A 19179-nucleotide genomic window follows, 5' to 3' on the forward strand; every position below is an offset into this window, starting at 1 on the left:
TAATAAGCGTGTGAAGTAAAATAAATACTAACTGTTAAGGTTTAAGTTTTTTGTTTTCTTTAGGCTAATTTGTTCCTGTGGTAATTTAAAATTATAGATTATTTAATTTTCTGGAAGCAGTGTGAAAGACATTAAGAATCCTTGATAGTTACTAAATATCCTTTGCTTAATAATACTGCTCACTTCATTTTAGAACTGAGATTTGGGTCACATATAGGTAAAAAAAATTCTACATAGACAGAATTGTATGGACTCTAAAAAGTTATTGAAAACGTTTCTGACACTTTTTTAAATAAGTGACTCAATTTCTTTTTCTTTACAGGACACAAGCCACTCGCTTTGTCTGAGTGACTTAAGCCTCATATCAACAGATTCAGAACTGCGGGAGAACTCTAATCCAGTGAGTTACTGTCCCGGAATTGCCTCACCCATAATTTGAGTTCTGCTTTTTCCTGGCAGTGTGCTTGTCCTGTCAACTAGAACACAGCAGATTAGATATGTATGGCTGATTGCTTCCATTTCGCTTGTTCAGGCCTCCAGCGTGCTCTGCTTTAGGCTTTCATTTTGCTAGTGGAGTAGGTGTACTCTCACAGAATAAGTGACTTCAGACAGAATTATTTTAGATGTACTGAATGCTGCTCTTTTGTGTGTCTTTTGGCAGTTTGCAGGAGGCTCTCTCTTGACAAAACATGTTGCTTACACACCCCATTGGGCCTGTAAATAGGACGTATTATTGCTGTCCTTTTTGGAACGTTGGAACAAAAAATAAGTGTTTCTGTCTAAAAGCAGAATAGTGGAGTGAAAGAGAGGAATTTTCCTTTAAAATATGCGGTGCTTAATTCAACCTCTTTTTAAAGGCTCTGCATCTGATTTTACCGTAATGTTATTGCTTATTGATAACTGCTGATTTAGCTTAGATTTTAAATAGAGGAAAATTATATACTGATGAGACTGCGTCATTCTTTTGTGCTTTGATGTGGAAGCAGTATGCAGCTTTTTAACGTATTCTGTTCCTAGAGCAGTGTGGGTGACAGTAGTGCGTGGTCCAGGATATAATCTAAGCAGAGCTATTTTATTTCTGCCCCAGAATAAGTTTAGCAAACAGCCAAGAACAAATTAATGTCTATTTCTAATGGACTATTACAGGAAATAAGGATTAAACAAAGTATGGATGCAGAAGAATATACCTTAATTTTGAAGGACTTACTTATTTTTGTAAGGAGTTGCTCATTATGTTGGTAAATCTGATTGTGGGTACTAAAACCAAAATAAATGTCATTTTACACTAGCTAAGTGAAAAATGTTGCCTTTCCTGAAGGGGGCTGGTTAATTGGAGAAGTGTTTCTGACATTTGTACGCTGCTTGACTGGGATTTCTGCAAAGTTTCTGGAGACCTGAAATACAATATTGTCTGATATCTTCCTCTTTATTTTCTACTTGCCAGACACATGGACAAGACCTTAGCACAATCTCACCAGCAAGCATCTTTGAGTCTATGTTTCAGAGCCCAGATCATACTGCAAATCAGGATGACTCTCAGCAGACAGGTACAAATTGTGTCTGCACTATCTGAGAGAGCTTTTTGACAGTCTTCCCCCTCTGCGTGCGTGTACTTAATTCAGCCTTTCAGACTGAAGATTACTGCCCCACATAACTTTAAGTAGCAAACACAACCCCAACTTCAGTGTTGAGATTCTTTTGTGTTGGAATGCATTGTATTCACAGACGGTGTTACGCTCGGACAGCGACAGAGGAACTGACCGAGTGTTTACAGCATGCTGTTGTGCAATGCTGGCATTGATGCTCCTGGACTTTCCACATAAGCGTTGTTTTCAAGCTTCCTCTCTTGACATAGCTGCACAAACCCGCTGATAGAAAGGCTTCTTAGAGACAGCTAATGAGGCTGATCTACTTGCATGTAGTGTTCAGTGTTATTAGCTTCCTGAATTGGAACCTGCTTCTAGATTTCGCTGTATAGTGTTACATGTTTTTGAGCACTCGTGTGAAGCTGTGAAAGTGGTAACACTTTACTTAAGAAAAATCTATCAGCTAGCTTAGAAATTAAATGAAAAAGTTGTGTGTTCAAATCTTAGGAGAACCGATGTATTTATTTTTTTTTGTTGTTGTTTCTTCTGGCAGCTGCCTTGATTGAAGGTTTTAATGGTGATGCAGACTCAGTCACTGCTGTTCCGCCTTCTGCAGGAGACTCGGCATCGTTGTCTCTTCCACTTGTACTGCAGCTTGGCATCTCTGAGCCTTCGCATTCAGCACTACAAGCCTCAGCAGCACCTGCTGCTTCCTCCTCCATAGGAACCAGCTCACAGCAAGCTGCATTTGGAAATCCTGCAACTGTTTTACAGTCCCCAGAAGTGCCTGTTCCTCACAGCACACAGTTTGCAGCCAGTCACCAAGACTTCCTGCAGCACACTCAGACACCACCACAGCCCATTGTACCAGGACTTTCAGTGGTTGCTGGGGTGTCTGCCCCAACAGCATCAAGCGGCACTGAGCCCCTGCCAGCTGTAGTTCAGACTGTGCCTGTTGGTGCGAACTCTGTTCTGAGCAGTAATCCAACTATAACAATTACTCCTTCTCAGAGCACCGCTATTCTGCAGTCCAGCATTGTCATGGGAGAGCAAAACTTACAATGGATCTTAAATGGTGCCACTGGTTCTCCGCAAAGCCAAGAACAAATGGTTAGTATATCCAGCACAGGTTTGAAACAGCCTGAACCATCCCTCTTTCCTTCTAAAGTCCTTGCTTTTGAAAAGGCAGGGGATCAAGCCTGTAATTGTAAGATACAAATCAAGATGCAATATTAAATAATGCTTATCATGTTAATATGTATCAGCATGTCACCAGTGTAGCCCCTAAAATAGATAGAGAAATAAATAGAAAATAGAGAAAGCCAGGGTGCAGAAAAATCTTGCTTTCTTCTTTTCCCAAGTGACAGGCTTCTCGCAGCACGTATCGTCTTGGTTTATCCAGGACAGTGCACCACATGGCCTGAGAACATATCTGGGTCTTAATCTGTTACTTTTGACAAGTAGAGGCATGAAAGACACTGTAAAATTTGTGTTTAGACATTTTGTAATCTGTCTCTTCCTGATGTAGCCTGATAAAGATAATGAAAAGTTTTCTGTAAAAACAGAATGTTTGTTTCTCCAGTATATCTGGATAGCTGAGACTTCATGTGTTTTATCTTTAAGAATACTGTTGCCATCTTTAGACTTGCTCACTTGCAAGTGGTCAAGAACGAACGGCTGCAGGTACAAGCGGTATGAGCAAGCACAACATTTTTATTGAGAATTCAGTCATTCAGTTGTCAAAAAACACAACCTGTGTTAACAAGCATGTGGTGCAGAGGGTGGTTACTCCCCATCTTTAGGTCTACTCAAATAATACTCTGAGTTTCGGGATGGTTGGAACATAGCCCAGAACCAAGCTAAATGTTGTAATTTTTTATCAGTTTTCCTGTGTGTTCATTCTGGGATGTGTGTATAGCTGTTTCATTTGTTTGCAGATGTTTAGAATTTGAACACCAGAAATTTGAATGGAATCAACTCACGCTTTTTTCTTGTTTTCTTTTAAGCCGCAAGTTCCAAAAGTAGTAGAAAAAGTTTTTTTTACCACTGCATTACCAGTAGCTGGCAACACAGGTAAGCATGCTTGACACAGAACTTGCTTTTCTCTCTTTGTTTGCAGTACAGTTATCTTGACCAGGATTTGTGGTGATTTTATTGCTTGCAGAAATGTTGAAGAAAATGCTTTCAACTATTTTTTTGCTTACCTGAGGTTTGAAGTGCTGTCTGCTGTAGACTCTTAGGTTTGCGCTGAGATCTGTTGTATAGTAGTTTCTCTAACAACTTGTGATGTAATCAGGTTCACAAATTAGATCCAGTAGTCTTAAAAATGATGTTTTAATGGAACTTCTATAGAAAAATAAGAGGCAGAAATACAAGGACATAATTTGGGGTTTTTTTCTATTAAATGAAGACATGAAACAGGTAGTAAACTTAATCAGTTCTTTAGCCATTGTTTTTGGTAAGCACTATCTGTGAGATTCATCAAAATGATACACAACTATAGAAGTGCTGTTCCATAATATGCTTCCTACACAGTGTTGTTATCTTGCAGAGATTAACTAGTCAGAGTCAAGAGAGATCTGGTAAGTTTAAAACTTAATTAAAATTTAAAACTTAAATTTTAAAACAGAAAGGAAGCCAGGTAAGTAGAGCAGCATAGGAAGAGTGAGGAGGAAGCATGAGAAGCAAGATGGGAGAGGAGAGCAGACTAGAGAGAGCGAACAGGAAAATACCTGGGTTGATGTCAAGGAGTGAAATTTCTGGTGTGATGTTGTATCCTCATCTTCAGAGGCTGGTGCATAGGGACTGGCCGCTCTGTTGGGTTTTATGCTGTAGAACTTACCGTGGCTGTCAGAAGAGACATACTGTGCTGTGCAACAAAAAATTTAGACTTCTAATGTCTGGGCTCAGCCTGAACAGATTGCTCATCAACAGAGAGTACCTGCAACTTTTTTCTTGTTTATCATCTGGTAGAGGTATTTGTTGTGCTTGAACAAAGTAACACATAATCTGTGCTGCGAGGTGCATACAGTGTAATTTAACAAAGACGATTTCTCTCTTCCTGCTGTGAAATTATGTAGTTCCGTTCTGTTTTGTCTCTAGGAAATCCTGTTCAGCAGATTGGTCTCAGTGTTCCTGTCATTATTATAAAGCAGGAGGAGGCCTGCCAGTGTCAGTGTGCCTGCCGAGACTCTGCCAAGGACAAAGCCACCATTAAGAAGGAATGTTCCTCACCTGATTCAAAAGCTTTGGAGCAGCCAGCTCCCCAGCTGCAGCCTCAGACCTTTCCTTCCTCTTCCCCTTCTCCTTCGAGTGGGCAGAGCAGTCAGATAGTTAACCCTTCAGACTCACAGACTGAAACGTTAAGTGCCATGGATGTGTCGGACTTCCTGTCCCTCCAAAGCCCTGAAACCCCATCTAATATAATTCCAATCGAAGCACTACTGCAGGGTGAGGAAGAAATTGGTTTGCATAGCAGCTTCTCTAAGTGAAGATGTTCCAGATTTTCCTTTGCACCTGGAGGGTAAAACCCTTCTTCTTAGAAGCAGAAACTGAAGGATGGATTCTTTTTCCTTCCTCTTTGGAAGTTTTGTGGCTTATTTCTGCTTCACAGATGTCATCTTAGTCACGTCCCAGGTACATCCATCTTTGAGAATCTATCTCTAAAAAAAGAAAAGGAAAAAAAAAAAAAAGCTAAGTTATATATGAACTGTTTTGGCTGCACTGTCTGTCACTTTTGCTTGTCATATGTGAACACAGAAGTTAAGGTTACTCGTGTGCAAAAAGATTTAAAAAAGAAAAAAGGGGGGGTTAGTTTGTCTCCAATTGCACATCATTTATGGTTGGGATTAAGGTACTGGCAGTGAGTGGGTCTTTGTTACAGCTCCTTGGGTCTATAATTTTCTTCTGTCTCTTGTGTCTGATACTAACCATGCACTATAAGGGGAGCCCTGGAAAGTAATTTGCTGTAGTAGAAAATGGCATTATTGTAGAAGATGATTTATCTGCAATTTTATTGGAAAGCGAATGTCACATCACTGAGCTGGGAGCTGATGCCTGGGTTTGCTTCGTACTAACACTGTTACTAAAGCCTACAGAAACTTTTGGGGAGTTTGTTTCAGTAGGGCGCAAGTACCTTGTGTTTGTGATAGATCTATTAATTTAATTTCATGAGGACTTTGAAGTGTGGTGGCAGACACGCTGTTTCACAATGTGGAAACACAATCGGAGCCCCTGCTTACTCAGGCTTAAGTGTCTGTTTTCTTTGCCTCTCATTGAAGGATGCAGTGAGTCCCAGAGGTAGTCAGATTGGTGCCTGCTGCTCTTCTGATTTGTCTGGCTGTTCAGAAACAAGTCATTCTCTTAAACAAGCCCTGTGACTGTTTAATCAGGAGCATGGTGCCTTTGCTGGTTACTCTCATCTTTTGTCAAGAACAACTCTAGGAAAATTTTTAGAATGCTTCAGCGTAAATTCAGTTTGAATTCAGTGAGTCTATCCTTCAGCTGTCCATAAATGCTTCCTTTTTTTTGTGTTAAGCTATATAATTTCTGCCTGAATCTGCCTCCAACCTACTGCAATGCCAGCTTTTTGTGCACGGGGCTATTTCTTGACTAAAAGATGTTAACACAAGATAGTAGTTTTTCATATCAAACTGAAAGTCTATATTCTAACCTACTCAGGGTAAATAAAACACAAACCCCCCCTTCCACCAAAAAGCCTGTAATGTTGCAATAAATGCAGTCTCATTCTAAATGGTTTATTTATGCTGCATTATTTTAAAAGATGTAATTTTATAGTGTTTTATCCATCATTCTGGCTTTGGCTGTCAGTCTTTTTGTGTTAAAGAATATTAAATAGTCTTGATTCAGTTTACAGTGTTGTCATTAGTGAGATACAAAGATAACAACTGTAAGCCAATTAATGTGGAGTGTCTCTGCACACTAGATTTAGGAATGCAAACTCCTAGAAGATAGAGGTCTTTCACTCTTTTTGTTTGATCAGAGCTGCTCTGTACCTGCTGGGGGGAGAAGCATAGGAGTGCAGCCAGACTTCCCCAGGATGCCAGATGATTAGCAGGTTTTTTAACCTCTTGTGACGTGCTCTGTTTAGCCTTACCACCACCACTGTCGCAGTCTTAGCTGAGACCGTGGCTTACGCCATCTCCCGTGCTATTGCCGTGCAAATCCCCTACCACAGCGCCGATGGAAATGGGCTGGAGGGAACTGTCTTTTCATGTCTTTGACAACTTGCTTCCCGTTGCTGGGTGCAGAAAACTGGGTCCTGTTGGTGCGAACATGAGGGAGGAGAGGCTGTGCAAAGAATGCTTTGTGGCTGGGAGATGTCGTGTCACTCTGCTAGGGCAGAGTGCTCCGTTTCGGTAATTGCAGTGACGAGCCTGGGGACACCAGCTGAACTGGAAACATGCTGATTGCATTTCGTGTCTGTGTGTGGTGATGTGTGGTGCAGTGCCATCGCAGCAGGGATGTGGGCCCTGCAGCAATAAGGTTTGCATCCACGAAACGTGGATTAACAGTGGTTTACGTTTTGTTCTTGTAACGGTAATCCCTAGAGGGCAGCGAGATGGTGGCCCCTTTGTTTTTCTCCTGCAGCTTCATTTTGCAATGCAGTTTGGTTGTGTGGCAGCAAGGACTGCTTTGGACACGAAGGAAACAGTCTTAGGGCTGTGTGGCTGGGACCATCCTCGCAGGGATGAGTCTCCTGCGCAGAGCTCGGCTCGGGCGCCTGGGGCTGCGTGGGGTTCCCCGGGAGCACAGCCCGCTGCAAGGGGCCTCATGCCTCCCCGTGGTATGGTGCAAGGGTGAGCGGATGTATGCGTGTGTGTGAGAGGGTCTGCTAACGCAGGAGATCCCCCTGGAGCTGCGGGATTTTCTCTGATGGGGACAAGGGGACCAGGTGTGGCCTGAAATGTGACAGCCGGGGGATTCAGCAGCCTCTTCTGGGCCTTGCCGACCTTCAGGGAAGTGTTTTTTTCATGCTACTTTTGCTGCTCGTGACTTAGTCCACCTAAAAGACACTTCTGGTTGGACTAGATAGCAAACTCCTTTGTGACAGAAATGAATAGAATAATCTACTGAAGGCTTTGAAATTGGAAGCTGATTTGGAAGCGTGGTGATTGGCAGCAGTGAGGTACCGCACGTGTCCTTTTGAGTGGGTGTCGGGGGTTAACCTCTCTGCTGTTTTCTCTTCACAACTGCTGTTTTCCCTTTGTGTGTTCTAGGAAAAGCAATGTGTTCCATGTTTGTGCTAACTTCTAAGTACATTAGGTTAGCCGTTACGCTCTTGTACGTGCATCAGGCAGGCTGCAATTTAGGTGAAAGTAATTAGAGCTTGTAATGAGGCGAGAGCAGCCTGATTCTGTGAATGCACAGGCCGCTGCACCAGGGACTGTGCATCCCACCCGGTTGTGCTGTACAGATGTGTACTTTTATTGTTTAATCATTGGTTCGCTTTCCAGAGTGTTCCGTGCTGCGTGTATTTGATGTGTTTCACAGTGGACATTTACATCATCCCCAGGGCCGTGGGACTGAATGCTGTGCTGCCGGGGTGGTCATCAGCACGCGTGGATGGGAGGAGATCCGCGAGCAGCTGGCAAGAGAGGGCAGTCACAGCAAAGCCCTGAGATTTCCGAGGGACAAGAGAATTTTCTGTCCTCTTCCGCTTGTTCCCCCAGCATTTGGCATACTCACAGTAACATTTTTAACAAAGGGGGGAAGTTTCAGCCACTGTAGATCTGGCAAGATGTTGGATTCCCAGAAAGGGGCATGTTCTGTTGATATGCTGGAGCCTCTGAGAGCAGCATGCCCTCCCTCTGCAAAAGGCAAATTTCACAAACCCCTCTAATGATCAGAGAGCAGAACTGCACCGCTCTGGGTCGTTGTGTTAAAGGTTTGGCTGTTTTGTGGCTTGCGGGGATTTACTTGGTCACTTACGGTTTCTAGATGGGTGCAGAAGCTTAAACATGTAGAATGGGTCTAATGACCAGTGTCGGTAGCTCTAGTCACCACGCAGTGACCCAGGCAAACAGACTTGGCGTGCAGTTGAAGGCTGCGGGAGTTGCTTTTCATGCTTGTAGGTGATAGAGGGATGGAAAATCAGCACTGTGTAAATGCTGGTACTGAATTGTATAGAACAAAGTACGAATTGGGCACTTCCATAATGCTGACTGTGTCCAGAAAGATGAATTCGCAGAACCTCATACTGGTGTCTAAAATGCACTTTAGGTTATTCTATCTTTAACCCAATTGCTGCAATTTCTTTTGTATATACTTTCACAAAGTTTATTTTTGCTCTGAGTAAAAGTTAACAGGGGTGTGCAAAGATGAGCACTTAACTTGGTGCAATACTTGTAGCTAAAGATCTTTGTCCCGTGTGGTCAGTCTGTCTGTGTCTGTCTAACTGAACGAATATAGTAACTAGCTCAGTGACATGCTGCCCTTCCCTGTCTGGACCCAAGAGAAATTATGCATCATTAGCAAACGTCCAATCTATGCAAATATTCCGCGGAGAGCACTGTGCTTTAGCAGGCCTTTTCTCTCGCGCTTTCTGGTGGGCTGCTTGTCACTTCTGTTGGACACAGCTGTGTCCATTGGTGGCTGTCCTTTCTCCCTTGTCCTCCGCTCTGTTCTGCCACACAAGTATGACAGAAGTGACAAGCTGTTTGCAAACAGGCATGTTGCACCTTTAAAATTTGTCTTTGCGATCGTTTTTGATGTCATGTTATCTGCCTTACTTCATGGAGGATGGCGCTTCTGCAGTCATCCAAGATGCTGTTTTTGCAACTGCAGCAACATTGTTGAACTGTTTACAGTACTCTTGTGCACCCCTTATAAATAAGGCTGGGAGAACGAACGAAGGGCTGGGGGAGAGCGGTTAAGGTGTGACTGCCGTTGAGTTGATGGGAGGTGAAAAGCTGTTCCTGGTTTTGCCAGCTGGTGACTGAAATGAGAGGCAGCCGCGTTGACGAGGTGTTGCAGACGGGATCTTGGTGCCACGTGCTTTGTTCTGCTGCTGGCTGGCTGTGAGACCTTGGGCAATGGCCTGGCCTCTCGGTGCCCTCCCTGTGCAATGGGGACAGTGAGACTTGTCTTTTTGAAATGCTTGGAGATCTGGGGGTGAAGTGTCCTTGGCGTAAGTGATCTGAGCTACCTGGGCAGAACTGTTAGAGTCAACCTGGACTGTAAGGCAAAAAAAAAAAGCATGTCTTTAATAAACCCTACAAATTTCTGAGTGCATAGTTTTTAATTGGTACATTATTTTTTCCGTAACATATTTTGGAAACAATGTCGTTTTTATAAATGTTATCTGTAGTTGATACTCACGGGCAGGGCTGAACTTTTAACTTTTTTGCGTCTTGTCTTGATATATATCTCATGTTCTAGAAGTTGGATTCTGTGTCTGCACTGAGAAATGCAAATTAAACTGGATATTTATGTAGTAGTGTACATAGTCAAAGTGTGTGTGTTCTTGGAACTAGTTTAAAAATCCCACACCATGCTTTTGGTGGTGTGCAAGCTGGCCAAAATTTGGTTCATTATGCAGTGTACACTTTCTCAAATAAATGCAGTTTCTACTTTTTCTTACAAGAAATTTTTTTCATATGATCTTTTTCAGCAAAATCGAGGGTATGTTTTTGCAGTACCGTAGTTCCAGTAGCTGGTATTTCTTGCTGTGTAGCTTTGTGTCCTTCCACTTGCTTACCAAACCGGAGCTTTCTGTCTGACCCTTGTTTGGCGAGGGAGTTGCAGTTGTGTTTCGCAGCGAGCAGCAGCAGCGTGGCGGGCAGGGACGCGCAGACCTTGAGCCTGGGCGGTTCCTGGCGCCGTCCAGCACCGACAGCTGTGTCACGGTCGAACCCGGGGGGCTGGGAGAGCCCTGGGCCGTCTCCTGACGGCTTCTGTTCCGTTTGACGCGTACGGGGAGCTGGGCAGCGGTCTTGGAGATGATGAAACAAAAGAACCCCAGTTTTTCCAGAATGTGTGTATGGTATTAAAGGAATTTATTTAATTATGAAACATGGGAACAAATGTGCTTACATTGAGCAATGTGAAGATGTTAGTTACAGGTACAGTACTTCCAAAGGAAGAGCATCTCCAAAACCCAAAAAAGAGTAAATATGAATTTGTATTTTTTGAAGAATGTAAAATGTGAAATAATGGTGTTTGCTTAATTGCTCATTTTGTATGAAGTTAATATTGTACTTTGAAATATCTGCAAAGAAGTGGAAATTAACTTTTTTGGAATTGAAAGCAATATTAATACTAATGGAATCCTAATTAAATGCTTATTTAAACATTGTGTTACAATAGTTTTTCCTCGGAGTATGTATGAATTACCTGGGAGATGAGCGCGATGCTCCTTCCCGTGGGGCCGATCGGCGCAGGAAGGCGTTTCCAGACCCCAGCGGACGACAGCGGTGGCTGCAGCAGCCTCCTCCCTCCCCCACCAGCAGTGACCTTCATCACCGGACTTCGTCTCCTCACGGTCACTCGGGTGCGGGTAAGACTCAGAGTGGATGCTGTCAATCTACAACTCTTTGTTTTTGAAAAGGGGAAGCGCTGGCGTAGTCCCTGGCGTGCAGCACCCGCTGTGTTCAGTGCAGGCGCCCGAGGTCGAGCAGGGGCGCAGGGCCGGTGGCCGTGCTCTCGGGGGGAGCGAGGGAGGCAGAATTTCCCGGGGTGCAGATGGATCCCTGGGCTGAAGGTTTTGGGTACCGAGTGCTTTCCAAGAATGAGAAGGGGAGCTTTAGGGAAAGCGAGGGGCAGTAAGGAAGAGGGACTGAACCAAACGTCGTGGTAGCAAGGCCTTTCCCTGTGCCCAGCCCCCTGCCCCCACCAGCCGCAGGGCCCCTCCCAGCCCTCGGGGCTCGGAGCTCTTTCCTGCCTCTCCCACCGTCAGCTCCGGCTCCCGCGGGTGCCAGAACAGCGCGCAGCTCCCACGCCCCCCGAGTGCGGGTCCGGCCAGCAGCGGGGCCCGGGCCCAGCCCCGGGGGGAGACGTGGAGGCTGCGCCGGGCGAGCGCAGCGGGGACGGGACGCGGCCTGCGCCAAACTCGCTTTATTCCGAAGGGCAGAGGGGGTCGGGCCGGGCCTGGGTGCCCGGGGAGAGCGCGGCGCCCGCGGCCGCAGCGGGGGGACCCGTCCCTGCGCCCCGGCCCGCTGCCGCCGGCCGCTCCCGCGCAGCCCCGCCGCCAGGCACCGACGGCCCCGCCGCGGGGCGGGGGGCGGCGGGCGGCCGCGGCGCCGGTCCCGCCGCCCCCCGCCCGCCCTCGCCCGGGCCGGCGCTGGCGCGGGGCGGGCGGCAGCCGGCTGCCAGGGCCGCCATCTCCGCCGTCAGCTCCTCGCAGGCGGCGATGCGGGCGCGCAGCTGCCGCTGCCGGGCCTCCAGCAGCCGCCGCAGCGCGTCCTGCCCCTGCGGCGGGGATAGCGGTCACGGCCGGTCACGCGCCGCGCCCCGGCACCTCCCGACCCCCCACACCCACCGTGGGCCGCCCGCGCGGCTCCGCCCCCGCCATGGCTCCGCCCCCGCCGCCGCGCCCCCGGATGTGCGTCACCGCGACGCCCTCTGCGGCCCGGAAGCGGCTCGTGCATGAGGAGCGCGCGGCGCGGGGCGCTGGCGCTGGCGGGTCTGGCTCGGGCCGGGGAGGGGGCGCCGGGCCCGGGCCTGGGGCTGGGCCGCGGGGCCCGTCTGCTGCTGCCCGGCGGCGCGGCCCCGCCGGACCCGCAAGGTGCGGGAGGGGCGCCGGGCGGGGGGGTACGGGGCCGGGCGGGAGTGGCGGGGCCGGGCGGGGGGCGCGGGCTCGGCGCCCGGCGGGGTTGGCGGCGCTGGGAGGCCGGGGGCCGGAGCTGGGGCTGAGGGCTGGGCGGAGGGTGCAGGGCCGGGCGGAGGTGGCGGAGCTGGGCGAGGGGTGCGGGGCCGCTCCGTTCCGGGCCGCCGTTCTGAGCCGCCGGCGCGCCGCAGGCTGGCGGGAGGCGGTGGCGGCGGCGGCCGGCGCGCTGCGGGCCGGCGGGCTGGTGGCGGTGCCGACGGACACGGTGTACGGCGTGGCGTGCCTGGCGCAGGACCCGGCGGCCGTGCGCAGCATCTACCGGCTGAAGGGGCGGCGCGGCGGGAAGCCGCTCGCCATCTGCCTGGGCGACGTGGACCGGCTCTACAGGTCAGCGGGGGGGGCACCGGCTGCGCGGCGGGGGGCTGCGGGGGGCCCGGGGCCGCCGGTGACGCGCGTCTCGCCGCGCAGGTACTGCCGGGTCGAGGTGCCAGACCAGCTGCTGCGGGACCTGCTCCCGGGGCCGGTGACCGTGGTCTTACGGCGCTCGGAGGAGCTGAACAAGGACTTGAACCCCTTCACGCCGGTAGGTCCGTGCCGCTGCGCTGTCGCTGTGCTGCTGCCTTCACGCCCGCGCTCCGCAGCGACGGCGTCTTCCCAGCGCTGGTCCCTGTGCCGGGCTCCCTGTGCCGGGCTCCCTGTGCCGGGCTCCCTGTGACTCCCTTCAGCGCGGCAGAAGGCGGCGTTAGGGGCTGACGCACGAAGGCGCGTCTGACATCAGTGCTGCTTCAGCAGGAGTCGATGCGTTCGTTCTGCAGAGCGTCAGCGGGCCTTGGGCAACGTGAGGTTAAAAAGCGCCGTTACTGCGTGTAAAACCGTGCTCTCTTCTTCCCTGTAGCTGGTTGGTGTTCGTGTGCCGAACCACCCCTTCATTAGGGAGCTGGCACGAGCTTGCTCTGGACCACTGGCTCTAACGAGCGCTAACATCAGCTGTCAGGGGAGCACGCTGATGGTTTCGGTAAGACTGGTTTTGCCACTAAGTGATGTTACTGCAGTAGTCTGAGAGAGCCCTGGGCTCACAGGTTTGGGAGCCACTTTAGCAATAAAACAAGGATTTCTCTGCTGCTATTATTATTTTTTTTTAAATTGTAATCTCTAGTTAACTAAGCAGCCTGCGGGTATGTGGTGCGGGGTAGCTGTCTTGCTGTGATCCTCACTTTAAAAAGCAAGGAGGGCAGAGTTGAAAAGTAATGTTTAAGGGCTTCTGCGCAGCTTTTGGAGCGGGTGCCAAATCTGGAAGACGGAAGTTGCTGCAGGAGAGATGGCTGTGGAGTGAGACTGCTGCTGTCTGTACGGCTCCTCGCAGCCTGGTAACTGTCACTCAGGAAGAAGTCTTTTTGCAAAGCTTGTGACCCTGATGATGGTGTACGCTGGGCATGGTATCAGACGGACACCAGGTGCTTGCCCTTAAATGTCTCGATAGACTTGTAGCTTTTTTTGTGTGCTTCTGGTGCAGTTAAGTAGTCTTCAACCAGAGAATCCTGGTGGCTATCCTGCATGTCTGAGATAAATCTGTTCTCAGAAATCAAACCAGGATGTGTTCATGAGAGAAGAAAGTGAGCTGACCTGAGAGAGGAAGGGCAGAGGCCAGAGACCACCTCCCCTGGCACCAGAACGTCCAGTAGTGTCTGTGGAAACACGATGACAAACCATCTTCAGGACTCTTAGCCGCATCTCTCTTTTCAGGAATTCCAAGACCTGTGGCCCCAGCTGTCCTTGATCATCGATGGAGGCCAAATAGGGGATGCCCAGAGCCCAGAGGCTCGTTTGGGGTCGACTGTGGTTGACTTGTCTGTGTCGGGGAAATTCGCCATCATTCGTCCTGGCTGGTGAGCACTCTTGGATGAACAGAACTGTAGCTTTTTCTTTACTTTAAATGGAATGAAGCTTTCAGGTTAGGGTGGGTTGTGTTTGGCTGCTTTCCCCACAGCACCCAAACATTCACGTTAATCTTGTTTAGCTTAATTACCAGCACGCTCAGAAATACTGAAAGAGCGCTCCAGATTCCAAGCCCAGGAGACCCCTTTCTAGAAGTTTCTGTGTGAAACACTAGTTTCTGGAGTTCATGTTCTCCTTGATTCAGAATGCAGTACTGCGTCTAGCTGATTGCACTTTCTCAGAAAATGCAGTTTAATCCTTAAAAACTGTTTTTCTGATGGTTCTGTTTCACCTCACAGTGCACTGACGTCTACGGTGGAAATCCTGAGGCAGAAGTATGGCTTGGTACCGGAATCATCTGAAGACTTCAGACTCTGAGGAGGCTCTGCAGAGCTGGTAAAGCTGGGCACCGTGTGCCTGCGCGTTCAGGAAATGGGTGTTCATGGCCTTGTTTAATAAGGTTGATGGGTTATGTCGAGGTTAATAAACAAAAGATTAAAAAAAAGGTTTGAAAGTGGAGCGATGGGTGTGTGTTAGTATCACATCTGCTGTAGTCTGAGAAACCAGAAAAAATCTTTGTGCTGCTGTTATGTTCCCAAATACCTGTCTGATTTATTAACTCGATTAGGCCTTTGAAATACACTAATTTGAATGTTGGACTGTTCTCAGGATGGGATGATGAAGAGGGTGTCTGATCCACCCTTCCCTTAGCACTTTCTCCATGTCTTTGTTTATTGTACCTGCACTGGAAGAAAGGCAAAGGCAGAAAAGGGCATTTTCAGGCTTTCACGATGTTATAGCTATGGTGTTCTCCGGCTGCTTTTCTCTGTTCTAAACGTAATCAAAACCTACTACTGAGATGAAACTGTAAGTGCTTTTGAAAATTAACAGTATTCAGATGGCCCCTATCTAGAAAAGAGCTGTTCAGGTAGACCCGACTTCCTCCTAATACAAAGAATGAAAATAGGCTCTTAGTGTGCTGATCTTTGTTTTTTTGAATGTGGACTTCCCTCTCTTGATGTTGTTCTGAAGACAGCGCTAAGCTGAAGTAAATAGGGAATGGATGAAAGTTTCCCCTGGTATTTATTCTTCATCGAAAAGTAAAGTTTATGGAGCTGCTATTAATTTAAAAACTGGTAAGCGACTTGCATGATTTTGTTAGAAGTGCTTATTTTTAGATATTGTTGTCCATCACGTTTGACGGACTTAGGGGCTTAGCGAGAACGTGTATGGAGTCGTCATAGATAGAACCTTGTTTTACATCCAGAGCTGCCACTTCTCGTTTTATTGATATAGACAAAGTATAAATTAATTTTATGGCTGTTTAGAAGGGCCCAAGCATGGCTAAAATCGCAAAAAAGGGAAAGCTACTGTGGGCATAGCCTCTTTCAAAGCACAAATTAATGGTGTTTTCAGTTGCATTTTTGTTGCAAATATTTTTTCTCATTGGTTCTAAAGGGGATAAAGCAACTTCAGATCTAAATTTTTAAAACATGGAACACTGAACAATCAGTTAAGAGCTTTTAGTATAGATCACTGCATTCCCTTGGTTTCCAGCACATAGAGCAGTAGTAGTAAATAGTCACTAGTGCTCCAGCTCTAATTAGCTATTTGGATACGGTGGACCACAGGACAATGCCCAGCACAGAACTCCTTGGTATAGGAGAGGCTGGATAAAGTAGAAGGTATGTAACGGCATGGCTGAGCTTCACCTACAGGAGACAATTGGGAAGAATATTTACCCCTCCTTACAGTCAGCTGATAGAGAAATGCTCCGACAGAGTTGCTCACGGAGTGAGGGGTGTGTGATCACTGCAGGCTGAGGGCATGTGGTGAAATGCACGCTGGAGCCCAGCTAACCACGCTGAGCACCAGAATGTACGCACGGTGAGAAAAACCAGAGCTTTGGTCCCTGAGACAGCACCCCTTGTGAATTCCCGAGGAGCTCTGAAAGGGTCATCTCTGCTAAATCTGCAGAAAATTAGATGTGACTGCTGCCTGCAGATGTCCTGCTCCCTGTAACACTTCCTCCTGTGAGTGCCTAGCTGACGCAGTCCTTGGGTACTTGTGGATGGCCACTCGTGTTCAGCAGCCTCGTTAGGCTGGAGGTTCTGTGGCCGCCTCTCCTCCAGTGCTTTTTTCTGAAGCGCTTCTCTGTGTGGCAGCCACATCTCACCGGGTGAAATGGTGGGGTGGCTGAGTCCAGGTCTCCACGCCACCCGTGTGATACGTGTTCCTGCAGTATTGCAAGGATCAGTTTTTATTGGAGTCCCGTCCCTGCGCCCACCCGACTCAGGTGCCCTGTCGTGCAGAAGGCCTAGAAACACAAGTGCCCAAAAATTACTGCACCAGGACGCTTCTTACTGCTGCATCGCCAGGGATGTTTGTCCTGGGAGATGACTCTCCCACTGCCTTCCCCAGTGCCTCCGTCCATGAAGGTTTGGTCTCTGAGCAGCCCTGTGAGCTGAGCCGGACTCCAGCCTTTTCCTCGCCGGGTTGCTGTGCTGCTGGAGCCGTGTCGCCCATCGCAGGATGGTGCTCGGCCGCCGCTGGGAGCCCTGGAGCCGGCAGCTGCACCGGCTGACGCTGTGGATACTTAAAAGCATTAACAAGTGAGTGCTGCGCTGGGGCTGTGCCGGCGTGGGCTCGGCGCGGTGCAGACGGCAGCTCGAGTGTCGAGCTGCCCACTGCAGGTGAGCGGCTGCCGGGGAGGGCAGGACACGGCACTGCTCTCCTGCTGTGCCCGGTCCTTGCAAAGCCCGCGCTGGGATGATTTTTCCCAGTGTCTGAGTGCCATGGAGCGGTTATGTATCTTTATTGCTCGTGAGCAGCTGTCTCAGTCGCTGCTAATGGACTGTAATACACACAGAGCTGACCCCAAAATGATGTCTTCACAGAAACTGCCTGTCTGTGGAACTTCTGCTGTAAAAGCCCAGAAGCACCAGGCTGGGTGATGTACTGTCATCTGCGAAGTGTGTGTGTGAGGGGTCTCTGGGTGCTTCTCCTCCGAGCCTTTGCTCTTACTTCATCCTTCCAAATCGGGTACCCCGCAGGGCAGAGGGGCTGAGGCAAATGCGAAGGATCAGTTCCCTTCTGTCTGCCTGCGCAGGACCCTCTCGCCTCCACGGCTGTCCCTGCAGTGCTGACAGGCACTGCTCTGAGCAGAGGGCATGACTTGGTGGAAGGGACAGAGCGGGGTGCAGGGGTCCCTCCTTGGGCCCTGGAAGGCAGTGAGTGCGGGCAGTCTACTTGCCACAGCCCCCGCTTCGCACCGACGCTGAGCAGAGCCAGAACCAGCTGCTGGGTGCCTGAATCCCCGGTAAAGGCTGTTTGGGGGCTCACCGTAACGTCTCACCGTTGTGAGCAATTTCCCTCCTGATTCTGCTTCCTCTGTATTTGCATGGTGAGCTTCCCCCCGCCCCCCCGTCGCGTTCCTCGGCTCATCAGCTATTCATTGATCTTTGCCAGACTCCTCCAGCACTCATTCATCATGCTCACGCCCGCCATCCACTTTCCAAATGTTTCCTGTTTTTACGGTGATGTATTCCCCTGTTCAGACAAGCTAATCTTGTGCCATCAATAATGGGGGTGCAGCTGTGCTCCCGACCTCTGTGCTGGCGCAGGCACGGCACACGTCCTGCGTGGACGGAGCTGGCCAGGCCGCGGTGATGCCAGGTGAGCGGCGCAGCCGCAGGGGCCTCCCGGGAGCCACTTCCCTGGCTGCTGGGTCTCTGCTGCAGCAGGTCGTCCCTCCCTGTGGGGACTTTGAAGCGTGCAGGTGGAGGCGATGGCCCTCATGGCCAGGACGAGCTGTTTTCCTGTAGCTGGGTGGGTGGCGATGGTCTTTGGAAAGGTGAGGCAAAGCCCTGGGGCAGAGCAGCCCTGTCTGAAAGGGGCTGGCGCTGGGGTCTACGGGGTGCCTGAAGCCTTGTCTCTGCCACAGCCTGGCGTGGCCTTTGTGAGCAGCCTCGGTGGGCAGAAACCTGGGGAAACATGTCAGCATCTCAGCTGGTGCCTCTGCTTCTGGCTTGTTCCGTGCTGGGGGCGGTCAGTGCCCCTGCAAGTGACAGCTTTATTGTGCCACTGGCATCAAGAGGATGAGGCACGCATCAGGCACAGGTGAAATGGCTGGTGCCCTTGTTGCCTTGCAAGAAGTGCAGGCACTATAAATTACGTCTTTCCTCTGACTTCTGGGTGTCTGCAGCCCACTGTAGCTGTCAGGGTGATGTACCCAGCACCAGCTGAAGTGACCTGCCTGTGTGTCAGCATTCGGGCACTGTCAGCACCTCTGGAACGCACCCAGCAAACCCAAGCTTTGTGGTTTACGCAGGTGGCATTGGTACTGTCCAAAAAGGGGACCCTGCTGCTGCGCAGAGTGCCTTTGTGCAAAGACTCAGTGGCAGGAACGGTGTGGGCAGGGGGTGATGCGGCGTTGGGACCCGCAGCGGTGGCGAGTGCCTGGGACACTGCGAGCCGTCTGCCGAGATGCGCAGTGAGAATACACTCGTTGCCAGTTAGGATGTGCTGATCAGACTAACAGCTTCTGCTGGCGTGGAGAGAGATGCCTTTTTAGATCTTGTAGGTGGAACTATAAACACTTTCATAAGCCAGTTCACAGGAGCAGTACAGATCAGGGTGACTCTTGTGTTTGCAACCCTTGTTGAAATCACATTGGCATGAGCACTCAGAGCAGGAAATACATGGTTTGCATTTTAATTAGCACTTGCCCTCCAAGTAAAGATGCATCTTTAGAACGTCATTAGCAGAGCCAGTTCAAACTCAGATAGCGATAATTCAAATGAGCAGCAACAGACCAGCCAGGCTTAGTTCGTGTTGATACAAGAGGTGAAGCTGCTGAGTGTCTGACCGCTT

The 19179-nt window shown here is 49.3% G+C and overlaps 2 protein-coding genes across 9 annotated transcripts in view; both read left to right on the top strand.

Moving 5' to 3' along the window:
- The window catches only part of MTF1 (metal regulatory transcription factor 1), a 21509-nt gene extending 10558 nt beyond the window's left edge, over window positions 1-10951 (top strand). For 3 of the 4 annotated variants that reach the window (XM_075437804.1, XM_075437805.1, XM_075437803.1), the window contains exons 7-11: window positions 323-400; window positions 1445-1547; window positions 2140-2696; window positions 3593-3659; window positions 4689-6339. In XM_075437804.1, coding sequence (XP_075293919.1) covers window positions 323-400; window positions 1445-1547; window positions 2140-2696; window positions 3593-3659; window positions 4689-5077 — 1194 coding nt within the window. In that variant the 3' untranslated portion in view covers window positions 5078-6339. Of the gene's footprint in view, window positions 1-322; window positions 401-1444; window positions 1548-2139; window positions 2697-3592; window positions 3660-4688; window positions 6340-10913 lie in introns of those variants that run through there. The other variant, XM_075437807.1, reaches the window with a different exon arrangement.
- The window catches only part of YRDC (yrdC N6-threonylcarbamoyltransferase domain containing), a 45384-nt gene continuing 31269 nt past the window's right edge, over window positions 5065-19179 (top strand). For 3 of the 5 annotated variants that reach the window (XR_012765734.1, XM_075437810.1, XM_075437809.1), the window contains exons 1-7: window positions 5065-5222; window positions 10914-11103; window positions 12564-12759; window positions 12841-12955; window positions 13268-13387; window positions 14116-14258; window positions 14607-14703. Coding sequence is in view for 4 of the 5 variants with exons in the window: in XM_075437810.1 (XP_075293925.1) it covers window positions 5145-5222; window positions 10914-11103; window positions 12564-12759; window positions 12841-12955; window positions 13268-13387; window positions 14116-14258; window positions 14607-14685 (921 nt within the window). In the remaining variant the exon portion in view is untranslated. Of the gene's footprint in view, window positions 5223-10913; window positions 11104-12191; window positions 12331-12563; window positions 12760-12840; window positions 12956-13267; window positions 13388-14115; window positions 14259-14606; window positions 15504-19179 lie in introns of those variants that run through there. The other 2 variants (XM_075437808.1, XM_075437811.1) reach the window with 2 other exon arrangements.

The sequence above is a fragment of the Opisthocomus hoazin genome, chromosome 17 (genome assembly GCF_030867145.1).
Source record: "Opisthocomus hoazin isolate bOpiHoa1 chromosome 17, bOpiHoa1.hap1, whole genome shotgun sequence".
NCBI classification, from domain to species: domain Eukaryota; kingdom Metazoa; phylum Chordata; class Aves; order Opisthocomiformes; family Opisthocomidae; genus Opisthocomus; species Opisthocomus hoazin.